Source organism: Rhamphochromis longiceps, linkage group LG6 (assembly GCF_057381845.1).
Source record: "Rhamphochromis longiceps isolate RC_006_pf linkage group LG6, R_longiceps_female_GT1.1, whole genome shotgun sequence".
Lineage (NCBI taxonomy): Eukaryota > Metazoa > Chordata > Actinopteri > Cichliformes > Cichlidae > Rhamphochromis > Rhamphochromis longiceps.
In genome coordinates this window covers 17,509,946-17,537,809 of record NC_140562.1, presented here as the reverse complement: position 1 = coordinate 17,537,809, position 27,864 = coordinate 17,509,946, and the positions used below count along the sequence as shown (strand labels likewise).

Genomic DNA, 27,864 nt, shown 5'->3' with positions numbered 1-27,864 from the left:
AGTCTTTGATGTCCAAGCAGTAGTTTTCCTATGGCGGGCTGTTCTTTCTGTTGTGACATCAGAGATGCTTCAATGCAGTAAATGGTTGTGGGAACAAAAAGTAGAAAGTGGTGTGGTAAGGGCTGCACAGTTCTGCCACCGCTGCAGTGGAGCATCATCCTCGTGCTAATCGGGAAACGTGAGTGTTTTGGAAAGAAGGAATTCATCTTCAAGCTTCTTTTTCCCATCATGTGACTAAGTGGCACCGGACGCCACACGTGCCCATCCATCACATCCCACCTGATCGTGAGCTGTTCCGAGCCTACCTCATCGTTTTGATTGAAGCTGACATTAGTCTCATCTGTCCAGAAAAGGTAAACTGGGAAATGAATTGTGTCATCTGGGCTTTGTGTTCTTAAGTCTGATGAATAGTTTGTTGAAACCTCTGTGATTATTGTTGTGAATTCTTCTCTTTATGGGATTATTATGTGTCTAACCATATAGAGGTTTCTTCATTTTAATGGATGTGTGGTCATCCACCATTCTTGTCTTCCATAGATGTCCAGGAGTCTTTGTTTCCAAGCTCATCTCTGTCTATTTTTTCTTTTGTTGTTTTCCCCCCAAGATTTGATTTAAATGTTTTCACTGCTAGTGTTTCTGCTCTTAGCCTGATTGGTTTGTTATTTTGATTTTTTTACAGCCTAAACCAGGGTTGGGGGAACTCCAGGCCTCAGGGGCCAGTGTCCTGCAGGTTTTAGATGTGTACTTGATCCAACACAGTTGATTTATATGGGCAATTACATCCTCAACATGTCTCAATGTTCTCCAGAGGCCTGCTAATGAACTAATTGTTTGATTCAGATGTGTTGACCCATGGTGATATCTAAAACCTGCAGGACACTGGTCCTTGAGGCCTGGAGTTCTCCACCCCTGGCCTAGACCTTCTGACCACATGTTTCTGTTTTGCACCTTCAAAATGCAAAAGCCACCCTAGGAGTCTCACTACTTCTCAATTCCTCTTAATGACGAAGTAGTGATGAAGGAACCCACATATGTCCATGAAATAACTTTTGGGGGTAAAGGCAGCACGTCCAAGCAACAATCTTAAAAAGATAAAACAGGGAATAACACAAATCCGAAACACCTCTAACTCTGCATCGAGTTACCGTAATCCTCAAAAAATTCCCACTCTGTGCACAGAATCCTGACTCCGATCAGTGCAACACTTACTGTTTCTGTATGAAACGACAGTTTAAAATGTTGTTTTTGCTTTTATTGGATAGTGAAGTAAAGAGTGGAAAGGAAAGCAGAGAGTGCAGCAAAGGGCCGCAGGTCAGAGTCAAACCCTGGCCAACGTATCGCTCCCTGCTCACCCTGGGAGCTAAACTGGAGTCCTTAAAAGAAAGTCCTTCAGATTACATTTACATTGAATAGTTTGTCTACACAGTGAACAGTCTTTAGTGAAATGTAGAATGCATTTTGTCAATAAATGTGTTTAATCACTCGTGATACTTAAAGAATAGTTGAGGTACGTTGTCTTGATACGCAGTGTGTAGTGTCAGCAGTTGCAAAACACTTATTTTCCCTCAAATCCATCCCTCATTCTCATCCACGTCAAAGAAATTACTTACTGTTTTTAAATATACAAAGTTTGAATATGAGAATACATGTGAGAGAAAAAAAACAATGAATAAGCAATAAAGTAGCACAAACCTAATAGCAAGTTACATAACAAAACATCTGTTTAGTAGGGGTGCAACGATACACAAAATTCACGGTTCGGTTCGATACTTTGGTGTCACGGTTCGATATTTTTTCGATACAAAAAAAATGTTCATGCCTTTTAATTTGTCATTTATTAAATTTTCACGGCACATTCCGCACCACATCTCTGTGCGTTCATCATTTGTTTGAAGCCAGCTCACCTCCTGCAACTACTTTTCCGAGAATACGTGCTTCTTTTGTGGTTCGGACTCCTGACATTTCTTTGGAGGTGGAGGAACATCACAGTAATTGCTTAAAGGAGCTTCTTCGACATCTTTAAGAGTTCTAAACAAATGTCTGTCCTCCTCCTGAAAATCTTATGTACGCAAACACGCGTTGCAACTTCTTATCTTGTGCGCGTTTTTTATTTTGACAGCGAATGCGCACCTGCGGACCACTTATGTGCAGCCCTGGTTATTTAGCTCGTCATATTGCAGCCACAGAAATTCTTTTGTCCATGAAACCATAAAGCTGCACTTTCTTTTTGCCTTATAGTCTGATTTGTCATAACTTCTCCGTTTTGTGGTAAGCTTTTCTTTGGCTGTCACTTCTTCACCCTGACCTGTCTTATTTGGCTCAGCAGAACTAAAATATATATCCTGCTGCTTTTACACACACACTCACATAAGCTCAGCGATTCTCTGCGCGATCAACCTCTCACATGTTTAAGCTTGCTGCAGGAGATTTCACTTGTCATGTTTGCATAGTAAGCTAACAATTGATAAGACGATGTCAGAGGAATTGGTGCACAAATTATCATCACTCACAGATCAGTGCTGTCGCTCTCTATACACAGTTCGCGCGATTGCAAAGTGAAAGCAAAAAACAAGCGCAAATTCAAACGCGACTTCAATATGTCACATATTGACAGTGGCTCACCGATGCCAATGACATAATTACCCAGCTACATTTCCGAAAGAATGCAAAAGCATTGACATATATTTTTCCTTCCTATGATAGGCCGACGGGCAGGGCAGAGATTTTGGTAGCCCAACTGGAAAAATCTCTAGCCCCGGGACGTCGGGCTAGCGATTTTGCGAGCCCTGTATCTGATTGAGGAATCACTCATCTTTGGAAAAGAGAGTTTATTACAGAGAAATGGATACTGCAGCATATTAAACATATCAGGTCCCCATAAGGAGAATCATGTGCTCACGGCTGTCTAAATGACTCGGGTAAAGTTTGTAGCATGCGTGCTTGTTGTTTTTGTCTGCTTCCACTTGTCTTTGCACTAGGATGATGTCGGAGTAAATGTGCAGTCATATTCGTTGTGTTCCCACTAGTGCTGTCAGCGTAAATCTCGTTGAAATGACGTTAACGCCACAACACGGCAAATCTCCATTAACGAGCTACCGCGGATCGCCCCGTGCCTGGGGCTGGATGGCCAACACGTTAACGAGCTAACTGCGCTAACACACTAGCTCCCACCCATGTAATTGAGCATTGCATGGCACATCCAACATACTGTTTTACTTTAGTCCATGACGCGCTTACCTTCAGGGTCATACGTCACATGAAAACCAAAATAGTTCCAAACGCTACATCTGAATGAGGTTCAATTTGCCTGTTGCAAGGAGAGCTTAACTTCTGTCTTGCTAGCTTGCCCTGCCCTCAGTGAATCTGCGTTCGACTACTCCGCCTAGGCTGCACTGTCGAGCGCAGATCCATTGAGCGCTCAACACAGACAGCATCGTCAGAAGGAAAGTTGATAAAATAAATTAAAAATTTTGTATTGTTCATACATATGCGTACCGAACCGAAAGCACTGTATCGAACGGTTCAATATCGATACGAGTATCGTTGCACCCCTACTGTTTAGCCATAAATATATAGAAAATTTTAAGATCATTTGCAACATAGACGCTCATTAAGGCAAATGTAGCTTTGTTACAGTATCAGTCCGCAAATAACCCCGATATCGACTGACATATTTTTCCATTACATGTCGGCTGGTGGTGTTAGTATTGATGTTTTTCTCGTACAGTGACTAAAACCCCGAAGGCTTGCTGTTCTGCACTGTTGCACTGTGACATTGTCACCCCTCAGGATCAATGGACCCAGCGCTTTGAGCTCTGCCAGAGCTCAGAGTCTGTGTGGTTAAAGCTAAGTGATTAAGCTAGAACAACAACCAGCTTAGTCACTCTTTACTCTGTAGTAGCTCTGAGTGCATCTGAATCATTTCTGTGACTGCAAATCAACAGGAGAACGAAGGACTTCTGAGTGACATCGTTTTTGAAAGAGCAAACAAACACATTGTAGATTATGTGCATGAAGTGTGTTGGTGAGCCTACTATTAGTGCTGATGTTGCATGGTGTGTCCACCAGGGGGCACTCTGCAATTTTCCGCGCACAACAACTAACAGCTAATCCGAGCAGATTCAAGCGGAGTGGGAATAAGTAAATAAATAATTACACGTACCAAATGATTGGAGAATCTGTTTATGTGTTATAAACAGGTTCTCCAGATTCCATACATATGGAATTTTTAAATCACCAAATATCGGTATCTGTATCAGTCATAAAAATCCTTCTGATCTATTTCTGATCTAGCATGCAAGAGGTGACATTATCTTTTGGTCATCTCCAAATAATGAGGAGCTCTGATGTAATGCTACAAGTTAAAGGCAACACACATTGTAGTTATATGTGCTGTGAAAACCTTTCACTTACTATCTTTGAACATATTTGCACAGAGAGCCATTTGTACTATTATGAGCATTAAGGCTGCAAACATATATATTTTTTGTGTCAAGGGTATTGTCAGTCACAATACAGGGTACAGTACAATAGTGATGACATCATACGTCTTTCTTATCAAGTAATGCAGTTTCCCACCCTGTCATGTGACCTATGGAGGTCACCTGATGCAAGATGTGAGTGGAGGTTGAAAGGAAGGGAGGAGACTGCAATGTAAGAGGAACCTGAACCAGCCTAATAACCAAAATAAACACGTGAGCTTAGAGATGGTCTGCTTAAACTAATTAGCAGTTTTACGGTTATTTACCTTTCTGGAGAGCAATGAAGACAAAACATTAATCAATCAAAATGGGTTATTCATAGCAAGTAATAATCATCTTAAATTGTTCTTTCACTTTTCTTTATTGTTCAGGTTGAGTAAACAGTATTTAGGAGAAAATACTGAAGCATGTCTCAAGGAACTCGTTTGTTAGATTTAGCATACAATGCAACGAGCCATTACAGATTAAAAGATCAGTAGTTACATCGCATTTCTTCTTCTTCTTTCACATATTCAGCTGGTGGTTTCCTGTTACTCTGTGTGACACAGTGAAATAAATCTGAAAGAGGATTGAATCACAGTGCTCCTGTTACTGTATAACGTCATTTTCTATGCTTAAGTAATCCGTAATCCATTTAAGTGGGAGTCGGGGGGAAGCAGATGCATTTGGATAATTACCACAAACATTTGTTTTTGCCTGCCAATAAGATTAAAGCTTTCAAGAAATAGGAACCACTCTGGGGGGAGCTACATGTCTGTGTTATGTGAGAGTGTCTTCCTGTCTGTAGGAAAGTGTGGGTGTGGGTGTATACAGCCCGATAACGCATCATGAGTGATTTTTTTGTTATGGTGGAACAGCTAATGTGTCTCTGCCAAGGTATAAACGTGAAAGATGTGCAAACAATAAGAGGAAGGCTGCCCTCTTGGCTGCAAGCGTCAGAACAGGATGCTCATTTTATTATCGTGTTTTTGGAAACGCGAAAGAAAAACAATCAGTAAGATCACATTAAAACACAGTTGAGCCGTTTATACTAAAAAATAAGCCTGCATATTAAGATTCATGGTGCTGAATGGAAAACTGAAAAGGAATTTTAGAGCCTCATATGTACAGCTGTGGTCGTAAGTTTACATCCGTGAGCATGAATTTCATGGTCATTTTGGAGGTTTTAGGTTCTTTTTCGCTGGAGGAATGACTGCACACACAACGTCTGCTTCATGTTGAACTTATCTTCCAACTTTGCCTCATCTGGAGGCAAACAGATACCAACGCACCGCTGATTAATAACTGCATTTCTGCTCTTTGAACCGTAGTGTTCAGCATATGATTGCACTGTGGTCATCACTTAGAGGACTGTTACAGTTATTATGGCTTTCTGGGACCATCTTGTTTCAATTACTATGACTTTGGTTGGCTGTTGCTCTTTAACGTTTGGATCAGTGAGTTTTGGATCTGCCTGCAGTTTGTTTTAACTCTTAGTTTATCTAGTTAAACTACTCTGTGCAGACATTTTTGCTTTGATAGTTTTTCTAGTGCAACTTGTAGCACCTTTACCTCAAATCAGGATGAAACTCCTCGTAAAAAGGTGGGAGTGGTGTCCTGTGCCTTCGCACTAACATCTTAATGTAAAAATTACTAGCTTTAATTACTTTTGTGTCATTTAGGGAGTTTTCTTATAATCATTTGCACCTGGGACAGCATTTGGACTCTGCAAATAATGAAATCCTTTGGCCACTGCTGGCACATTTGATTGTGTCTGTTTCTGTCAGCAGCCCCGTCCTCTGTCACTCCTTATCTGTCTCTGCTCCATGCTAGTTGAGCTTCTGCCCTCACTGGGGGTTAAAGAGCAGCACAGGCTTTAAGCCCAGCCTTCTTCAGCCTCCCTAGCTCCTGTGATTGGTCTGTTGTCTTCCTCTACACCACTGTACTGTCCTCCCCCTCCGTCTCCGCTCACCCGTTGGCCTCCTGTCAGTCTGTTTGGATTATTGTAGCAGCTCAGGCCTCTCACATGCCTTCTTGTCACTGCCTCCTGGACATAATACAGCATATCATACATGTGGAGAATTAGGTGACGAAGAGCAGCGTTTGTTTTCCGCCTCAGTGAAGAGAGAGAACAGAAGAGGAGAGCAGCCATGGAGTTGAAGTAAGTGGGATGTTCTGAATGTGGGTAGGAGGGCTGGAAAGAGCGGGTAACAAGAGGAAGGAAAGATTTATGATTAATTAAAGGCAGAAGCTATAACAGTGCTGTGTTCGAACAGTCCAGCGCACAGCACTGAAAAGTTGTTTGGCATCTGTAACAGGAAAGAGATGATTAAAAAGATGCTGCTGTAACTTCAGGCTGTCACACTGGAAATCTGCTGATACAAGAAATACAGGTTCCTGCTGCACGTCTTGTGGTCTCAGGTGTTCACGTGGAGAAATACCTGTTATTTACTTCGGGCAGACGTGCTGTAATGGCACATCTGTTCATTTCCTGCTGCTTCCTGTTTACAATGCTCACTGGCTGATGCTGATTTGACTTTAGAAGCTGCAGGTGCGACATGTTTACGTTGTACTCTGTGCCGAGGAGGAAGTTAAGGTTATTCATGAAACTCCAAGTTTTTCTCAGAGGTCTCAGATGTGTAACTAACAGCCAAGGAAACAAAGGACCTACCACATGTTTTTATACTTTACACAGTATCAGTGAATGTGAAAGATGTATTCTCACAAAAAAATCATATCTTGCAAATTTACAAACTCATTTTACTGAAAGTACAAAGTGTGATCAGTACAAACTCTGAGGATTAAAGATCAACCAAACCAAAAACCAGCTTTCTCTTTTGTCTTGTCACTCATTCACTGAGGGAGAGTGTTTTGTCTGCACATTGAGTCAAGCGTCACTGAGCTCTCCCTGACAGATGTGCACCATGGACAGTTTGTAGCAGCCATGCCCTTCCACATCTGTAAGCCTTATTTGAGGTCAGCCGTTAGCACGCACACTCTGACACACAGAGCATTGTCTTATCTCGTGCCCCCAGAGTGCGTGGTTGGCAGATATACAGCAGAGTGACGCAGTGACACGGAGTTTCCTTCTTTATTCAGAGCTCCGTTTTCTTAAAATAATCCAAGTTGGATCAGCCAAAAAACAAACTTAAACTTAATTCTCAAAAGAATTAATCCACAATTCTCCAAATGACACTTTGCCCACGCTGAAAAATGTCTTTAATCTGCCCAAACGGAAGGTTTAGAAACTTTAACCGTCTGTGTTTTCAAATTTGTGGTGGCGTTGGTGGATGTGGAACTGGATAAGAGGACATTCACCCTGAAGACATGCGTTTGCCTCTGTAATCTCTCATCATCCTGCCCCCAGTGGATGCTTTGGATTATGGGTGAAAACATGAGAGAGTTTTCATAATTCGTGGTGGGGCTTATGCCACCCTTTTCAGCATTAAAAGCACGGAAAGCCCCAAATTCCTCTGAAACGGAGCAAACGGAGCCTCCGGGCTTTGCATGCAAACATGGCTTAAAATACAATAAGTGGAAGAGAGGGAACAAAGTTGAGCACATAAACAGTAAAGGTATAATAATCAAACGTGGAGTCCGTACTTTATAGGCAGCACAGTCAGCTTAGGCTTTGTCCATGTTGTCTGCTCCTGAACGTGATCATAGTGATTTCAGGCATAATGAAGACAGTTGCCAGGCAGCTAAGTGGGAGGCCATTTGTCACTTTACTATAAGTAGTCATTACGGTCATGCAGGCCATGATAAATGGGATGATGTCATTCTGCAGTCAGTCCAAACTGCCAGGTCTTTTTTTTTTTTGTGCTTGTTCGACTTTAATGAGCCAGCATTTAAATGTCTCTTTGAAATTTAAAGTCATCCCACATGTCCCCAGAATGGATGGATGGCAGACAGACAAGCAAGGACAGCCTTTTCTGTACTTACACATCTCTGTCATGCTTGTGCAGTAAATGTGAAGCCTTAGCATGGTGCATTTTTGCTCATAAACTCAGTGTCTTTTGCATTAATGGCAAAATATCATCAGTGTACGTCAGAAAAAACAGAACATAAAATCACTTTATACTTGCTGGGAGGCAAGTAGCTTCGCTCATAAAAACATGAAGGCTTGAAGTGATGGGAAATGTTATTTTCTTATTTACCTCCACAACTCATTGAATCTGATGGTATTTTTTACATAAAGTATAGCTGTTGAGGTCACATCTGAGCCATCAGGGTCACCTGAGTTGACGAGTAACACCATTTCATATCTGTCTGGGAATCCCCACTGCTAACTGGATGTGAAGAAGCATCCTGGAGTCTCGACCGAGTAGATAAAAAAAGTACCTGGGACCAGATAATACCACTTAACGGAAAATCGTAAAAACTGCGTCGAGCGATCTGTAATGAAAAGGGCTATAGATCGTTTGCTTCAAATAACTCGAGCAAGACCAGTGACCTTTGCTTTGGTACTTTTCTATAATAGGGTCTGAATGGCTGGAAGTCTTCACACACGTAAGCTGTTTTCACACATGAACTTCAGACAGAGTCAGGAGAATCATTGTCCAAAGAAACCTTTTCTCATATGCGGCACACAGCATGCTTCAGTGCTGTTTCAAATCACATCAACACAGAGACTTTGTACTAGTTAGTGTTGCTGGGTAATGACTAGAAAAGTTCACAGCTGCAGGACATGCGTGGAAAAAGTTACAGAAACATTCATGCTTTTCCACAAAATGAATCCTGATGACCTTTCAATTCAATTCACTTCGATTTAATTTACATTAAATCACAACAACATTCATCTCAAGCTGCTTTATACTGAAGGTAAAGATCCTGCAATAATACTGAGAAAACCCCAACAATTTGGCAACCCCCTGTGAGGTAAGCACATTAGGCAAGCACTTTGGTGACAGTGGGAAGGAAAAACTCCCTTTTAACAGGAAGAAACCTTCGGCAGAATCAGGCTCAGGGAGGCCATGTGCTTCGACCGGCTGAGGTGAGGACAGGAAGACGGGGCAAAGACATGCTGTGGAAGAGAGACAGAGATTAATAATAACTAATAATTAAATGTAGAAAACACACAGAGAGTGAAGAAGAAACACTCAGTGCAAATCACATTTAACATTTCCAGAATTCAGTGAAATCCCTGCACAACTCTATATATTACCATATAGCATAAAAGCTTGGAAAGCGATAGCAGGCCCACCTCTGAACCACATCAGACAGAGCTGGACTCGCTTCCTTTTTTTTTTCCTGACTTGTACGTAATGCAGAGAAATGTGCTTGATATGCTGACTGTGTCATGGCTTATCTTGCACCTAACATCACACTGAGTATTAACCAAGTTTGAATTCACACAACCTCTTTCAAAATGTGTCTTCTTTTTACGAGTGTTGAACTCCAAATTTACTTCAATTTACTGATCTTGGATAAAGGAGAAGTAAAGTAGCTCTGTGGACTCTTTTTTTCCCCCCAGTCGATTTCATAACCAGCTGACACAACAGTGAACCCACCTGTGACCGGACTCTTGGACCTGACAAACTTTTCCATCATAAAAATGACATTAATAGTTCAGTAATGGGCAGGTGAAGTGCGTCAAACCAAAAACACTGTGGTCATACTTACTGAAAATCGAGAAACCATCTTTCTTGTCTTCACACTTGTTGTTTGCAATTTGAAAGCGATCAGTCAGCCTGTGCAGTGTCGTCACTGTGCAGCGTTTTGTGTGTTTAGAAACCGAGAGAAGCGGTGGAAACAGCTCGAGTCGGTGCTCTGGAAAGAACTGCGGGTTAGACGGCAGGGTAACACAGAAAGCAGCTTATAAAGTAAAATGCAGTAAACAGTGTGTGTTTCTACTTCGTCATGGTGAGTGAGTGGAAATGGTTGAAAACTACAACTTTATTTTCTCTATTAATCTCTCCTGTAGAAGTTTGAAATGTTTTTGAGTTTGAGTTGCTTTGCTGCTATTTGTTTGTGAGGGATAATGGTGTTGGCGTGAACATTACAGCAGCTTAAACAGGTTATCTGACATATTTACTCCTGTGTGTTGGCTCCAAGTCGGGCCTGATGTAACCTGATGTTGCCTTCCTTAAATCTTAGCAATGTAATGCTGCAGTTTTTCAGTTTGCACAGTGTGTTTAAAGGCATCATTGCAGAGATTTACATGGATTATTAAAAATAGTAAACCATGTGACCTGTTAAACTGCATGTGTCTTAAAAGAGCATCAAAAATACATCATCAGTTTGAGCATTTAAGAGACAGGTTTGATTTCAGCCTGTGCCTTTAAGGAAGCAAAAGCAAACTATTTAAGGCATGTTCTCTGGCTGTGATTTGCATTATTCAAATTGAAGGCAGCCTCTATAACCACTCAGTGAATAGATTTTAAACACTACTAGGATCGTGGAGAACTCTTTTTATTATTATATGCCTGGATTTCTTTAAATGACATGTGTGGTAATATTGTAAAATTTTCTTTAATAGAAATTATGCCAAATTCAGCAAAAAAATTTGCCATATAACATACTGTCCATTCGGCCAAAGACTGATTTAGTAAATGTATCTTTGTAGCCAGTAGAAAATAAAGTGTTGAGATTAAAAATCTCCTTTACAACAGTGTCCTGGCCAAGAAGGGCAGCAAATCCATACAGCAGCTAAGTACAGTCAACGAGTAAAACACAGTCAACGAGTAAAACACTAAACACAGAAACAACCAAACTTTATAAACTTCAGTATCGATAAAGAATGAATACTAGTAATGAATCTAATGCCAGAAATAAAGGAACCGGTTTGGGTCCGAGTGCCACTGAGCTGCAAGTCAGAACAGAACATATAAGATCACACGGCCTTATCCTTCATAGTGCTGAATCTAAGATGAAGCTTTAGAGACTGATTGTTGTCACTGGTGTGCACCCACACAGCATTTCATTCTTTTTCCCGCATTATGTTTTCTTGTTCTGCGTCCTCTGATTGACTGAGCTCACTGAGTTTGGCAGAGGCTGAGATGAGATCACTGGAACAGCTGTGGAGCTGCCAGGCATGCTTAACTCTGTGAAAAAACTCCATCGACACAACTGTGTTTGACGTGGAACTGAAATAAGAAAATTTAAGAACTGAAGGGGGGGGGGTGCTGCAAGTATCATGTAACATCATACTTGCAGCCAGTTTTTTTTTCATGTGTATTCAACACAGTATCCCTCGGAATTGTTAGTGCCAAGGAAGCAAAATGACTGCTATCGGTCCAGGTACTCCAGCTTCCTCCCACAGTCTAGAGACAAGACTGATGGATGAATTAATTGGTGATTCTAAATGTGCTCTGTGTGTTGGACCTGTGATGGACTGGAGGTAGAGCAGGCCATCCACTAATTGGAAAGCTGGTGGTTTCTCTCTGTCTCACTCTCTAACCACTGAACAGTTTTCAGAGAGTACGATGACGGACCTGCTGGAGTCACCCACCATTAGGCCTTTAAATCTCTCCTCTTACTAACCAAATACTCAAATCGCCTCCGGTTTTCTTGGTGGAAAACCCCCCAGATGATGTCCACAGAGTGGTCGGTGTTTGAGGTTGTCTGAAGGTTAAAGCTTTGTGTCATTGTTTAAGTCATCCATTCTTGCGTATGCAGAAAGCAGTGACCAAAGAGCTGCGACAGAGCTGCAGTGCAGTGAGAAAAAACAGGCAGAAAATGCGTTTCACCTCAGCGTTTTATCACCTTTCTCTATTTCTGTCTCTTAAACTGGAGAGGCAGTGTGTCCTTTGTGTCCACATTTGAAGCACACGTCTCACCGTACTTCCTTTCTCTCTGCAATGTTTACTCTCTGTCATCTCTCCTCCCTCTCTTCATATACAGTGTGTGACTTTTCCTTGTGCTCATTTTCAGTCTCTGCATGTACAGTGAGTCAGCAGCCTGCACGCACGCACACTCGCATGCAGAAAGATCCCTGTGGCTTCATCTCTATTGGCTGTGACGGAGACCCTTAAGTGCTGTCCCTTTTTTCCCATTTGTTAGGTAACCAGGCGTCAGCCAGTGCTCGCTCACATGCTCCGGATGCTGCGCTTTCTTGCTCACCGCGCTGCAGTGAAGCAGCATTTACTTCAGACAGAGAGGAAGGAGGGAGATGAATGGATGAGACAGAGCGAGCAGGGAATGCAAGTGATGGGAGGAGAGAAAGTAACGCAGGGAGTGAGGGCGGGCGGGCGGGGGGACATGATGTAGAAAATTGAAATACAATCCGGCTGAACTGCTCCTCCTTAACTTTGCTCACGTGTGTGCACGCCCATAAACACTGGCTGGTTCTCTCTCTCTCCCACACACACACACACACACACACACACACACACACACACACACACACACACACACTGGCGTCTCGTGTTTGGCTCTCTGTTGCAACCTGGAGGGAAGCATCATTTCCTGTCAGAGCCGGTATGAGTTGAAGGACGATTCAGAAGATGAAGGCTGTCTGTGTTTCATTCATTTGAAGTGCACTTGTGTGGATGACGCCTGTTGATCGTTCCGTGAATGCAGCACTGTAAGTTTTTAATAATCCTCTTATTATTATAGGAAATTCTTTGGAATAGCTGCTGTTGCCCTGGAATCACTTTTGTTGTGCATGAGTGTTTCTCACAGTCTTTCTATGACAGAAGATGCTTTGATTTGGTTTAAATTCCTTCTTTGACGCCCCCCTTTTTGTCATGTGCGCCCTCTTCTGTGCGTGGGATGACGGCTCAATCCAGCAGGAATTATTCCGCTTAGCTGGTGCGGATCTGATTATGTAAGAGTGAAGCGCTGTGGGACTGCTGCGACCTTGTGCACCGTCAGCGCAGCGCTGCTTCTGTTTTCCTGCTGTGGCTTTCTGCAGGATTTACATATTTTTTTATTTTTGTATAAGCAGTCCCATATTTGATGCTGTGAGCATCTGCTTAATCTGCTCCGTGGAGCTGGTGAGTCATTAAGAGAGATCTGAGCTCTTGTGTTCGTGCACGTCTGTGCTGGAATACTGCCAGATGCTTTTATTTTCTGTGTCTTTTCATTTATGTTCTAAACATATGTATTACTGTAGGTCATCCTCTTAGTGGTAGATTAGCTTGGTGATGAGTCTCAGTTGATAACTTGCTGCTTTTATATCAGTTGCAGTAACACTGAGCTTGCTTCCATTCACCTAGCATACTGAGAAGTTTGCCTGAGAGCTTCTTTAAAACATTACAGGCTCCCACGTCTGCTTCCAGAGAGGAATATGAGAGAAGATGTGTATCTAAAGGAGAGAGATTAAGTGGAAACGAGATGAGGAGAAAGAGCGTGCACTGTAGAAAGGAGTGCAGTCCCTCGGGGTTTCCTCCCAGCAGCAGAGGTGGCCTGTTTCTGTGGCCAACTTGAATGTGATGAGACAATAAAAGCACTGACACACTTTCCGTGTCTAAGTTAGCTGCCGGATAATGTAACAGGAATATCGCAGGGACGAAACGATGCCAGGAGAAGCTGTCTGGGATAAAGCAGAGGGCTGAGTTGGAAATAGTTTTGCTCGGCTGTCTTGGTAGTTTGACTAATGTGTGCTGAACGCAGAGTGCCTTGCTTTCACTTCACATCATCAAATATTTAGTGCTTAAAGTGCCTTTTCATGACAAACACATCTGCGGCTCAGGTGCTGCTCTGCTACTGCAGCGGTTACCAACATAAGGGTTGAGACCCACCACAGGGGTCACAGGATAAATATGTGTTATACTATAGAGAGCATTTATTTTCTTGACCGTGCACTGATTAGAGCTTGGATAACAAACTCATTTTATACTGTGGGCCACTTACTGCCCACATTAGTCTTGAGTGGGCCAGACCAGTGAAGCTCCCCTTTCTGTCAGTGTAAAGATGTTTAACTGAAATATCTTAGTATTACAAAAATGAAAGAAATCTTGTCTTCATGACTCTTTGGGCTTAAAATGTAAGAAATAAATCTGTAAACTGTAAGATTTCTTGTAGCTCACTTCCCAGGCTGACCTGTAATTTTAAAAAGAGCAACTTTTTTCACAGAAAATGTTTGTTTTTTTAAAGTACTATATAAAAAAAGATTAATATATTAAAACAACCCAGAAATTTCTATAGTAGTGAATAAAGTGGCAGGTTCTGTCACTGAATTGTTTCTTCTGTTACTGTGGTGTATTATGAATGGAAATGAGGGAAGACTTTATGAAAAGGAAAAGCTGTAAAACTCCCAAAATTACATTAAAAAGTCCAAAATCTATCCCTTCCTTCACATTTTCCAAAGCTGTCCAGTAGACCAGATTGGAAACTCTGCCGGGTTGTTTTTGGTTCCTGGGCCCTATGTTTGACACCCCTGAATCAGACTATTTTTAACAATATCAGCACTCCGGTAATCTTAAAAAAAAAAAAATATATATATATATATATATATATAAACACCCAGCACGCCCCTGCGGGCGGTTTATCCTTCAAGCTCGGGTCCTCTACCAGAGGCCTGGGAGCTTGAGGGTCCTGCGCAGTATCTTAGCTGTTCCCAGGACTGCGCTCTTCTGGACAGAGATCTCCGATGTTGTTCCCGGGATCTGCTGGAGCCACTCGCCTAGCTTGGGAGTCACCGCACCTAGTGCTCCGATTACCACGGGGACCACCGTTACCTTCACCCTCCACATCCTCTCGAGCTCTTCTCTGAGCCCTTGGTATTTCTCCAGCTTCTCGTGTTCCTTCTTCCTGATATTGCTGTCATTCGGAACCGCTACATCGATCACTACGGCCGTCTTCTTCTGTTTGTCTACCACCACTATGTCCGGTTGGTTAGCCACCACCATTTTGTCCGTCTGTATCTGGAAGTCCCACAGGATCTTAGCTCGGTCATTCTCCACCACCCTTGGGGGCATCTCCCATTTTGACCTCGGGACTTCCAGGTTATACTCGGCACAGATGTTCCTGTACACTATGCCGGCCACTTGGTTATGGCGTTCCATGTATGCCTTGCCTGCTAGCATCTTGCACCCTGCTGTTATGTGCTGGATTGTCTCTGGGGCATCTTTACACAGCCTGCACCTGGGGTCTTGCCTGGTGTGATAGACCCCAGCCTCTATGGATCTTGTGCTCAGAGCTTGTTCTTGTGCTGCCATGATTAGTGCCTCTGTGCTGTCTTTCAGTCCAGCTTTGTCCAGCCACTGGTAGGATTTCTGGATATCAGCCACCTCCTCTATCTGCCGGTGGTATATACCGTGCAGGGGCCTGTCCTTCCATGATGGTTCCTCGTCTCCCTCCTCTTTCTTGGGTTTCTGCTGCCTGAGGTATTCACTGAGCACTCGGTCAGTTGGGGCCAACCAGGGCACCCTGACGAAAAGTGGGCTACTGGAACAAGAAGGCATCGGTGGGCAAGAGACGAAAACAGGGCGTTGTTGGAATGCTATCATGCAAGTAACCCCGGCGGAAGGGGCTACATGAATAGGATGAGGGACCTATGGATATATATATATATATATATATATATATAAACACCCAGCACGCCCCTGCGGGCGGTTTATCCTTCAAGCTCGGGTCCTCTACCAGAGGCCTGGGAGCTTGAGGGTCCTGCGCAGTATCTTAGCTGTTCCCAGGACTGCGCTCTTCTGGACAGAGATCTCCGATGTTGTTCCCGGGATCTGCTGGAGCCACTCGCCTATCTTGGGAGTCACCGCACCTAGTGCTCCGATTACCACGGGGACCACCGTTACCTTCACCCTCCACATCCTCTCGAGCTCTTCTCTGAGCCCTTGGTATTTCTGCAGCTTCTCGTGTTCCTTCTTCCTGATATTGCTGTCATTCGGAACCGCTACATCGATCACTACGGCCGTCTTCTTCTGTTTGTCTACCACCACTATGTCCGGTTGGTTAGCCACCACCATTTTGTCCGTCTGTATCTGGAAGTCCCACAGGATCTTAGCTCGGTCATTCTCCACCACCCTTGGGGGCATCTCCCATTTTGACCTCGGGACTTCCAGGTTATACTCCGCACAGATGTTCCTGTACACTATGCCGGCCACTTGGTTATGGCGTTCCATGTATGCCTTGCCTGCTAGCATCTTGCACCCTGCTGTTATGTGCTGGATTGTCTCTGGGGCATCTTTACACAGCCTGCACCTGGGGTCTTGCCTGGTGTGATAGACCCCAGCCTCTATGGATCTTGTGCTCAGAGCTTGTTCTTGTGCTGCCATGATTAGTGCCTCTGTGCTGTCTTTCAGTCCAGCTTTGTCCAGCCACTGGTAGGATTTCTGGATATCAGCCACCTCCTCTATCTGCCGGTGGTACATACCGTGCAGGGCTCTGTCCTTCCATGATGGTTCCTCGTCTCCCTCCTCTTTCTTGGGTTTCTGCTGCCTGAGGTATTCACTGAGCACTCGGTCAGTTGGGGCCATCTTCCCAATGTATTCTTGGATGTTCGTTGTCTCATCCTGGACTGTGGTGCTGACACTCACCAGTCCCCGGCCCCCTTCCTTCCGCTTAGCGTACAGCCTCAGGGTGCTGGACTTGGGGTGAAACCCTCCATGCATGGTAAGGAGCTTTCTTGTCTTTATGTCAGTGGCTTCTATCTCCTCCTTTGGCCAGCCTATTACCCCAGCAGGGTACCTGATCACGGGCAGGGCGTACGTGTTGATGGCCCGGATCTTGTTCTTACCATTCAGCTGACTCCTCAGGACTTGCCTGACCCTCTGCAGGTACTTGGTGGTTGCAGCTTTTCTAGCGGCCTCTTCATGGTTCCCATTCGCCTGCGGGATCCCCAAGTACTTGTAACTGTCCTCTATGTCTGCAATGTTGCCTTCTGGTAGTTCAATCCCCTCAGTTCTGACTACCTTCCCTCTCTTTGTTACCATCCGACTACACTTCTCCAGTCCGAACGACATTCCAATGTCATTGCTGTATAGCCTGGTAGTGTGGATCAGTGAATCGATGTCTCGTTCACTCTTGGCATACAGCTTGATGTCATCCATGTACAGGAGGTGGCTGACAACTGCTCCGTTCCGTAGTCGGTATCCGTAGCCAGTCTTGTTAATGATCTCACTGAGGGGGTTCAGGCCTATGCAGAACAGCAGTGGGGACAGAGCATCTCCTTGGTAGATCCCGCACTTGATGGTGACTTGTGCTATGGGCTTGGAGTTGGCCTCTAGTGTTGTACGCCACATCCCCATTGAGTTCCTGATGAAGGCTCTTAGGGTCCCATTGATCTTGTACAATTCTAGGCATTCCAGTATCCAGCTGTGGGGCATTGAGTCATAGGCCTTCTTGTAATCAATCCAGGCAGTGCACAGGTTGGTCAGTCTGGTCTTGCAGTCTAGGCTGATTGTTCTGTCTACCAGTAGCTGGTGTTTTGCGCCTCTGGTATTCTTGCCAATTCCTTTCTGTGTCCCGCTCATGTATTGACCCATGTGCCTGTTCATCTTAGCCGATATGATGCCTGACAGGAGCTTCCATGTAGTACTGAGGCAGGTTATTGGTCGGTAGTTGGAGGGGACCGGTCCCTTCTTGGGGTCCTTGGGGATCAGGACCGTCCGGCCTTCAGTTAGCCATTCCGGGTGTCTCTCGTTAACTAGCAGCTGGTTCATTTGTGCTGCCAGACGCTCGTGGAGTGCAGTTAGCTTCTTCAGCCAGTAGGCGTGAACCATGTCGGGCCCTGGTGCTGTCCAACTCTTCATACTGGAGACCCTTTCTTGGATATCTGCCACTGTGATGGTTACTGGACCCTGTTCAGGGAGGTCGCTGTGGTCTGCCCTCAGATCCTCTAGCCACTGAGCATTGCCGTTATGGGTTGCATCCTTCTCCCATATGCTCTTCCAGTATTGCTCCGTCTCCAGCCTTGGTGGTGCTGTTCTCTTATTATTATTGTTCCCTTGCCACTGAGAGTACACCTTTGCTGGTTCTGTGGAGAACAGCTGGTTTATTCTCCTGCCTTCTATCTCTCTGGTGTACCTCCTCAAGCGGCTGGCCAAGGCTGTGAGTCTTTGCTTGGCAGTTTCCAAGGCCTCAGGTATGGACAGCTTGCTGTATTTCTTAGGCACCTTATTCGTCGCACCTTTCTGCAACTCCGTTAGTTGGCTAACCTCTCTCCGTGCTACTTTGATCTTGCCCTCTAGCCTCCTTCTCCATGGAGGGTACTGCCCCTTATGGCTGTTCAACTTGTAGCCAAGCATCTCACTGATCACTGCTGCCGTATTGTAGATCAGCTTGTTAGTGTCGGTAATCGTGGTTGTAGGTATTGCCCGTAGTGCTGCATTAACATCATCTAGCAGACCTTCTGAGGGTACTTCACGTAATCTTGGTAACCGGCTACGGGGGATCCAGGTTTCAAGCTTGGCCATGATCCTATTTTTCAGGTCAGTTCCTCTCGCACTCAACGATCCTTCTCCTATCACACTTGGGGCTATGTACCCAATCTCGGGTGGGGGTGATGATATCTCCCCCCTGACCTGGCGTCCTGACTCCTCCTTGCCGTAGCATTTGTGTTGTACCTCGTCAATCTCTAGCTGTGAGAGCAGTCCCTTCTTTCGAATGTTGGAACACTGAGCTACTAGTTGTTTCGCCGTCATTGTGGATGTTGGGTATCGAAGAATCCATAGGTCCCTCATCCTATTCATGTAGCCCCTTCCGCCGGGGTTACTTGCGTAGTAGCATTCCAACAACGCCCTGTTTTCGTCCCTTGCCCACCGATGCCTTCTTGTTCCAGTAGCCCACTTTTCGTCAGGGTGCCCTGGTTCCTCAACACCTGACGCGGACCTTGTTGATCCGGGCGACGTCCGAGCCGGCATGCCTTCATATTTATCTGTCTCGCTCATGTCTGCGGTAGGCTTGCTTAGCATAGGGGGTCTAGCCTTAGGACCCTTACTGGATACAGACGCCCCAGGCAGGAATCGAACTTGCGATCCTCTGTTCCAAAGGCGTGTAGTCTAACCACTACGCTATCCATCTATATATATATATATATATATATATATATATAGAGAGAGAGAGAGAGTTTCATCTTCATGTCCTGTTTGAGTGGCTGTTTGCAGTTGCCTGGTCACAGGCGCTGATTGATGTGTCTCTTTGTGTATTTTTGCATTTCCTCTGTGGAAGGAAGAAAGTACTTTGTCTTTGCCTTCGGCCTCAAACTCTGATCTCTGCAGCCCCACAGAGTCCCGCTCACCACCACAAGATCTTCATTGTGCGTTTGATCCTATGTGATGCCACTGTGTTTACGTCCTCACCGGTTTTGTTCTCCCTCCGTGTCGCTCCGCAGGGTGCAGGGTAAGAGGAAGAGGGACTTCTATGCCAGAGCTTTAGGATGGCCAGTGAAGGCTCCACTATCCCCAGTCCTGTCGTCCGCCAAATTGACAAGCAGTTCTTGATCTGCAGCATATGTCTGGACCGCTACGAGAACCCCAAAGTCCTGCCCTGCCTGCACACCTTCTGTGAGCGGTGAGTGGAGTTTCCAAAGTGCTGTAAGTGTTGTACTGTTTTATGATTTCAGACACATGATGCAGCCTATAACGGTGCAGTAATAAAAATAATAACAACAGATTTTTAAATGAATATCTCATTGCTTTAAACTTGTGCGTTATTTTAGGACACAGGTCTGCATCGCTGCTGTTGACTCTGGTGTGTTGGTGTCATCCTCGCTGTTAAGCAGCCTTTGTTTCTGTCACAAAAGACAAACTGTTCACGGTGTGCGCCTGCCTCTTTGCTCTGGTTGTTTCTGGAGCATCAGTGTGCAGCTGAACAATATACAGTCATTTCTAACTCTTTCTGTGGGGCATAACTACTGTGTTTCACACATAGACGCTGGGATGAACATTAAAATATTCAGCTCCACCATTTACCTTTGTTTGACTAGATTAAAGCTCATATGAGCTGTCATGTACTATATTTACAGTTGTGGTCAAAAGTTTACATACACTTGTAAAGAATATAATATAATGGCTCTACCGAGTGTCCCGTTATTTCTAAAACTCTGATTTTTCTCTGATAGAGTGATTGGAACAGATACTTCTTTGTCACAAAAAACATTCATGAAGTTTGGTTCTTTAATGACTTTATTATGGGTTAACAGAAAAAAGTGATCACATTTGCTGGGTCAAAAATATACATACATCAACATGAATTAGCAATTTTGGTGACTTACAAAGTTGTCAGTGAACTGAGCTTCATAGCATGGCCTCTTAACTTCTTGTGAGTGATTATGAGTGACTACAGCTGCTGACTTCTCTTAGGCCAGTTAAATAGGGCTCATTGGATACAAACGCCCACAAACGCTACAATGGGAAAGTCAAAGGAGCTTAGCATGGATCTGAAAAAGCGAATTATTAACTTGAACAAGTCAGGAAAGTCACTTGGGGCCATTTCAAAGCAGCTGCATGTCCCAAGAGCAACAGTGCAAACAATTGTTTGTAAGTATAAAGTGCATGGCACTGTTTCGTCACTGCCAAGATCAGGAAGAAAACGCAAGCTATCACCTGCTGCTGAGAGAAAATTGGTCAGGAGGGTGAAGAGTCAACCAAGAATCACCAAAAAGCAGATCTGCCAAGAATTAGAAGCTGCTGGAACACAGGTGTTATTGTCCACAGTCATACGTGTTTTGCATCTCCATGGACTGAGAGGCTGCCGTGCAAGAAGGAAGCCCTAGTTCCAAAAGCGGCACCTTAAGGTTCGACTGAAGTTTGCTGCTGATCACATGGACAAAGATAAGACCTTCTGGAGGAAAGTTCTGTGGTCAGACGAAACAAAAATCGAGCTTTTTGGCCACAATGCCCAGCGATATGTTTGGAGGAGAAAAGGTGAGGCCTTTAACCCCAAGAACACCATGCCTACAATCAAGCATGGTGGTGGGAGTATTATGCTGTGGGGCTGTTTTGCTGCCAATGGAACTGGTGCTTTACAGAGAGTAAATGGGACAATGAAGAAGGAGGATTACCTTCACATTCTTCAACATAACCTAAAATCATCAGCACGAAGGTTGGGTCTTGGGCACAGTTGGGTGTTCCAACAGGACAATGATCCCAAACACACATCAAAAGTGGTAAAGGAATGGCTAAGTCAGGCTAGAATAAGGGTTTTAGAATGGCCTTCCCAAAGTCCTGACTTAAACCCCATTGAAAACATGTGGACAATGCTGAAGAAACAAGTCCATGTCAGAAAGCCATCAAATTTAACTGAACTGCACTAATTCTGTCAAGAGGAGTGGTCAAAGATTCAACCAGAAGCTTGTGGATGGCTACCAAAAGCGCCTAATTGAAGTGAAAATGGCTAAGGGACATGTAACCAAATATTAGCACTGCTGTATGTATATTTTTGACCCAGCAGATGTGATCACTTTTTTCTGTTAACCCATAATAAAGTCATAAAAGAACCAAACTTCATGAATGTTTTTTGTGACAAAGAAGTATCTGTTCCAATCACTCTATCAGAGAAAAATTAGAGTTTTAGAAATAACGGGACACTCGGTAGAGCCATTATATTATATTCTTTACAAGTGTATGTAAACTTTTGACCACAACTGTACATGTGATTTGATGATCATCTTTGGGTCACTGTTTATTACGTCCTCAGCAATCCGACAAAGAGTCTGTTGGAGGCTAGACAAGCTGTGACAAAACACTTATTTACCTCAAGCTTATTTATTTCATGTAAAAATAAGACTGCTGCACAATGGACAACATATATGTGTCATTGATGATATCAGTAAATGTAGTTCAATAAAGGAGAATTAAGATGAGCTGAATGAAAAGCACAGCAGCTACATGCATAAACAGTATAGTTTCACATATATGTTTTGTGTGCGTGGCAGGATTTTAAAGTATTCTCTGCCATGTTTGTTTTTCTTGTGCTTTATTTATTATTGTATTTTTAATATAACTTTGGATAAAGTTACATACTCATTGTGGTAAAAAAGCGGGCGTTTTTATGGTGGCAGGGCAGTGAGTAGCACTGTAGCCTCTCTGTGTAGTTTCTAGCTGTGCTTGTTTACTCGTGCAGGTGTTACTGCATTAAAAATATAAATATATATACTGACTTTAAATAATTTGAATAGTATAATATAAAACACTAAATTTAATGGAATCTCTGTATATACATTAAAAGCTTCACAATGACAGGATTTATGGCACGGTCATTGCATTTGAATACACTACATTGCACAGATGTCGTTGATAAGTGCTGCTGCAAATCGCTGTCAGAGTATAATTGTTCCAACCACTAGATGGTCTCAAAGACAGGATTTTGACCTGCTCTGTTCTTCTTTTACTTGAAGGACAAATAAGCTGTTAATGGACTGCTAGATGAAAACTTTAAGTCAGGCAATAAAGCACCACATCTTGAAACTACAACCTTTTTAATACACCTGTCGTCCTCCTGCAGGTGCCTGCAGAATTATATCCCGGCCCACAGCCTCACACTGTCGTGCCCCGTGTGCCGCCAGACCTCAATCCTGCCGGAGAAGGGTGTGGCGGCGTTGCAGAATAACTTCTTCATCACCAACCTGATGGACGTGCTGCAGCGGGCGCCGGGCAGCTGCAGCCAAGAGGCCGCCGCTCTCAACAACATCACCACTGTGGCTACAGGCCAGCTACTCTCCTGCCCAAACCATGGAGGCAGCGTAAGAGCTCCTCACACTGACACCTGACAGCAAAGTCAGCTTTAACATTTAGTTAGGGTTATAGATGTTCAGAGTGGAGCTGAGGGTGAAGTCAGGAGATCACCAAGTCATTATGTTTCATAATCTGAGCGTCTGTCATGCCTGTACACAATAATTTCATAGCAGTCTCGTCCACATCTGTCTGGGTATTTCAGCGTGGAGCAGAATATCAAACCAGCTGACGGTGCCGTGATTCAAGAGGTCGAGATCATTTTAAAGCAAAGAACATTATTTATTGATGGGCAAGTTTGTGCAGTAGACTGATAAAGTGACACAGCAGAGCAGTGTCCCCAACAAAAGCAGGAAATAGGACAGGACTCCTGAGTCTGGAGATGCAGAGTTGGCACATGTGAGATGGAGTCATTAAAGGGGTGTGTAAGCATGCAGGATCAGGAAGATGGTTTATTTCCTCAGCATTAATGTGGATAAATGGGTCTATGACTCGAGCCTATTATAAATTCAGATCCCTGCTTTTTCCTGATTTGTAGGTGATGGAGTTTTACTGTCCTCCGTGTGAGACAGCCATGTGTCAGGAGTGCACGAGCGGCGAACACGGAGAGCACCCGACCGTGCCTCTTAAAGACGTAGTGGAACAGCACAAGGCCTCCTTGCACCACCAGCTAGATGCTGTTAAGAAGAGGTAGGCAGCAGCAATATTATTATGTAAATACTGTCATATTGCACTGCAGTGATGATTCTCCAGCTCTGTCACACGACCTTGACATTTTACTCGACTGCCTCCAGGTTACCAGAGATCGACTCAGCCCTGCAGACGCTGTCAGAGATTCTTCAGCAGCTGACCAATCAGAAGAGCGCCATCGAGGACGACATCCACGCGACCTTCGATGAGCTGCAGAAGACCCTCAATGTCCGCAAGAGCGTTCTACTCATGGAGCTGGAGGTCAACTATGGCCTCAAGCAAAAGGTGAGTGCAGAGCGAAGCACAGCTGGGACTTTGGCTAAAATGTAACAACCAAATAGGACAAATGTAAAGCACTTAAATGAGCCTGATCTGGAGATTTTGGAGCACAGACTAAAGTAATCTTTTCACCTGTCACGGGTCCTTCAACAGGTCAGGGCTATCCAAATAATATAGATAGTATCAATCCCAACACTGGTATTCTTACTGGCCCAATACTGACACGAGAGGATTGATGCGTCTGTTTGTTTCTCTGCTGTAAGCTCTGTAGATTATTCTCGTTTATCAGGCAGCAGACATGTCGGCGCAAACACCGCTCCTCTCATGCAGGCACATTTTGCTTCACCGTGTTTGTTGTTGTCCTGTGGTCATGTGACTTAGTTGCCAAATAAAGGTAGACAGAGACAGAGCCCACTGTCACTGCCATTCAGTGAGCCAAAGAATAACCATGCAGATCATGTCATGGTGAAAGGAATGACTGATGCCACTCCAAAGTGTCCATCACAGTTGTTACTTCAGCAGTCTGATTACCTCCAGACTATATACAAACATTCAAAAATATATATTCAGCCCATATAATTGTGTTAATTATTAAAATAGATCATTCTGTTGGAAAGGGAAAAAAATATACCTTAAAGATGAATTGTATTTTTAAAAAAATGGCTGAATGTGATGAATGTAGAGTTTATTTAGTTTATGCAGCACATTTAAACAACAGAAGGTGACCCAAAGTGCTTTAGAGACCACAACAAGAATAATAATAATAAAAACTGTTTCAAAATATGAATGAAAAGCTAAAAGGTGTATTTGGTTGTGTTAAGGAATTATTGTACAAAGTAAAAATCATGTGATTTAGTGGTCATTAAAATTGTTCGGAATCGCAAATGTATGATGAGTCATGCTTCTCCGGCATAAACTGTCTAAATGAGTTAAAAGTATCGATATCAGTATTTGGTATCGATCGGATAGAAAGTAAAATAAATTTGCAGTATGGCACAGACTGCCTCTCCACAGGAAGGAGGTGCCGGAGCGGGGGCTTGTGCGCTGCATTGACCCATGAGCCAATCAGCCGGTTGGGTTAAAAGCCTGCTGACTCCCTCGGGGAGCTGCATCACATGGGCACAGCTAATGATTTACAACTGAGTGGCTGATGATCGGTCACAGCACTGCAGCCCACGGGGAAGCTGTGCTGCTGCTCCTGCTACATGAAGCCGGTGTCCAGCGTGCGCTCTTGATTTGGGCGTGCCGCGCGTGGGGAGGGAGTACAGTCCGGGCCGCAAACACTTTGTCACTTCACCGTGAATTTCTCGTCCTACAATGTTACAAAGAGTCTTAGTTTTACTGCGCGGATGAGCTGTGTGGGTGAAACACTGGACGCTATGGCGTCTCTGGGAGTAGAAGAGGAGTGTGATGACGGCCGGACGCCGGTGAGTTTGTCTCGGTGCTTTAACGTGTGCAGCCTGCGGTAATGTCGCACTTTTTTAGCGCCAGATTAATTTAACGTGTGAGCGCAATCCCCCACACAGCGCTCACAGGTGTGTTCGGTTTCACGGGGGGTTTACAGAAGTTGCGCTGCTTTCTAAACACATGCGCAGTCTGTTCGCTTCAGTATCAAGCGCAGAATATAAGATGCGCTGCTTTTTGTTTTTGTTTTCGTTTTGCGGCGTTAAACATCGGCGCAGGAAAGTGCGTGTCGGGCATGTTAGTAAATCACTTTTTGTTTTTCGCCTTGAGAACTCCAAGAACACATCAGCAGCAGGGTCAGCCGCAAAAACCCGAGTTCAGCTTGTCACGGCGCTCTTAGTAAACACCGACGGTAGCAACTAGTTAGTAAAGCTGGTTATTAGCGGTTAAATGTGGCTTAGGTTAGCGCGTTATTGCTCAGGAGGGTTCGTCTGTAAAATGAGACAATAGGATGACTTAAAGATTTGATTAATTCTGGATATTTGATCAGTTCCTCATCCTCAGTTACCAGGTAACCAGACCAGTTTAAACACCTGCATTTAGACACACTCACACTTTATCTGCAGTTCAGTTGCAGTGAAAAGGTCATTTCTGTATGAAGGTGTTTTATATCTGGTTATCAGATACCTACAGTTTTCTGCACGTTGCTTCTACCACCTGTACAAGCAAGCGGTGGTAAGCTTTTTGAGTCCCAAAAAGCTGAAGGAAACCAGCAAAGCTGTGGCAGCTTCCACATGGGAGGCGTATCTGAATATCCAGCATTACAATCAAAGCAGCCCTTATTTAATTATCAGAGTGCCTGAAAGAAGATTGCGATTAAAGAACAGCAGTGTGGTCGTAGTAAAGTGACTAATTTACAAATTAAAATTAGGTAATATAAGAAATCACATTTTTATTGCATTATATTCTGAGATTTACCAGCAGTTTAATAAACTAACATCCCTGTAATCCTTAATTAATACCATATATTTGCTCCCAAGCTGAGGATTGCCAAGTACCAATAACCTGATCTGATCTTAAAAGCGGACACAAAGGCAAAGCTAATGTTCTTTTTGTTAGTATAATGTAATCAACAGAATAACTGCAAGAAAAATAATAATTTTGAAAGCTTCATAAAGTTTTATCTAAGCTCAGTGTTTCTCTGCTGCCCCCTGATGCATGCATGTGTAGGTGCTCCAAGCCCAGCTGGACACCCTGCTGCAGGGCCAAGAGGGCATCACCAGTAGCTGCAACTTCACGGAGCAGGCCTTGAGCCAGGGCACCGAGGCCGAGGTGCTGCTGGTGAAGAAGCAGATGGGCGAGCGTCTCGTCGAGCTGGCCAGCCAGGAGCTTCCGCTGCAGCCCGGAGAGAACAACCAGCTGGACTTCCTCGTAGAAACGGAAGGGCTAAAAAAGTCCATCCACAACCTGGGCACTATTGTGACCACCAACGCCGTTGCCTCCGAGACTGTGGCAACAGGCGAGGGGCTGCGGCATTGTGTGGTAGGCGTGCCCACCTCCATCACCATCACTACTAAGGACAAAGATGGAGAGCTATGCAAGATGGGCAACGCAGTCATCACCGCTGAAATGTTTTCGCCTGACGGCAGCAAGTGTGACGGAGACGTGCTCGACAACAAGAACGGCACTTATGAGTACCTGTTCACAGCTCCTAAAGAGGGCACGTGTACTTTATCTCTGCGCTTATATGACCAACACATCAAAGGGAGCCCCTTTAAGATAAAGGCCACCAAATCCATTGACGTGTCACCGACTTCAGACGGCGTTAAGAAGAGGCTCAAGTCTCCGGGCAGCGGACACGTCAAGCAGAAGGCCATCAAGAGGCCGGCCAGTATGTACAGCACAGGGAGGAGGAAAGAGAATCCCATTGAGGACGACCTCATCTTCAGAATCGGTAAGACCGGCTCCCAGCCGGAGGGCTGAACATCAAACCTTAGCACTAACCGCAAAGGAGGATGTAAAGTGTAGTCTACACTGTATGGAGCCATCAGTGGGGAAAAAAGTTTATTCAAAATGCATAAACAACACAAGCTGGCTATAAATTGCTAATGCTACCCAGTCATGTTCAAAGTGTTAAGGCGAATGTGTGACTCCCCTGCCACTGAGACACAAACTTCAATACAGGAGAGGTAAATTTAGGCCAGAGTAATGACCAATATCCCAAACTAAGCCCTCCCATTACCATTATCCTCTTTTATTATTGTGGCCCACCTCCAGTATCTTCACGGCCTGTCGGGGGCCATGACCCACAATTTGGGAATCCGTGCACTAGGGAAAATTCAGTTAAATAGCTGATTAACAAGTATTTACGAGCAATTTAAAAAGTGACAAAAGCTCAATAATAATATGATTAATTCAGCTTCTTGAACATGAGGATTTAGAGTCTTGTGTTCATATGATTT

At 44.2% G+C, this 27,864-nt stretch overlaps 1 protein-coding gene across 5 annotated transcripts in view; it reads left to right on the top strand.

Annotated features, from left to right (window-relative positions):
- The window catches only part of LOC146667806 (tripartite motif-containing protein 2), a 35,105-nt gene that overhangs the window by 1,119 nt on the left and 6,122 nt on the right, over window positions 1–27,864 (top strand). For 2 of the 5 annotated variants that reach the window (XM_085409497.1, XM_085409492.1), the window contains exons 1-6: window positions 6,447–6,621; window positions 19,690–19,868; window positions 22,803–23,040; window positions 23,568–23,719; window positions 23,824–24,004; window positions 26,633–27,356. In XM_085409497.1, coding sequence (XP_085265623.1) covers window positions 19,735–19,868; window positions 22,803–23,040; window positions 23,568–23,719; window positions 23,824–24,004; window positions 26,633–27,356 — 1,429 coding nt within the window. In that variant the 5' untranslated portion in view covers window positions 6,447–6,621; window positions 19,690–19,734. Of the gene's footprint in view, window positions 1–6,446; window positions 6,622–12,801; window positions 12,985–19,689; window positions 19,869–22,802; window positions 23,041–23,567; window positions 23,720–23,823; window positions 24,005–26,632; window positions 27,357–27,864 lie in introns of those variants that run through there. The other 3 variants (XM_085409493.1, XM_085409495.1, XM_085409494.1) reach the window with 2 other exon arrangements.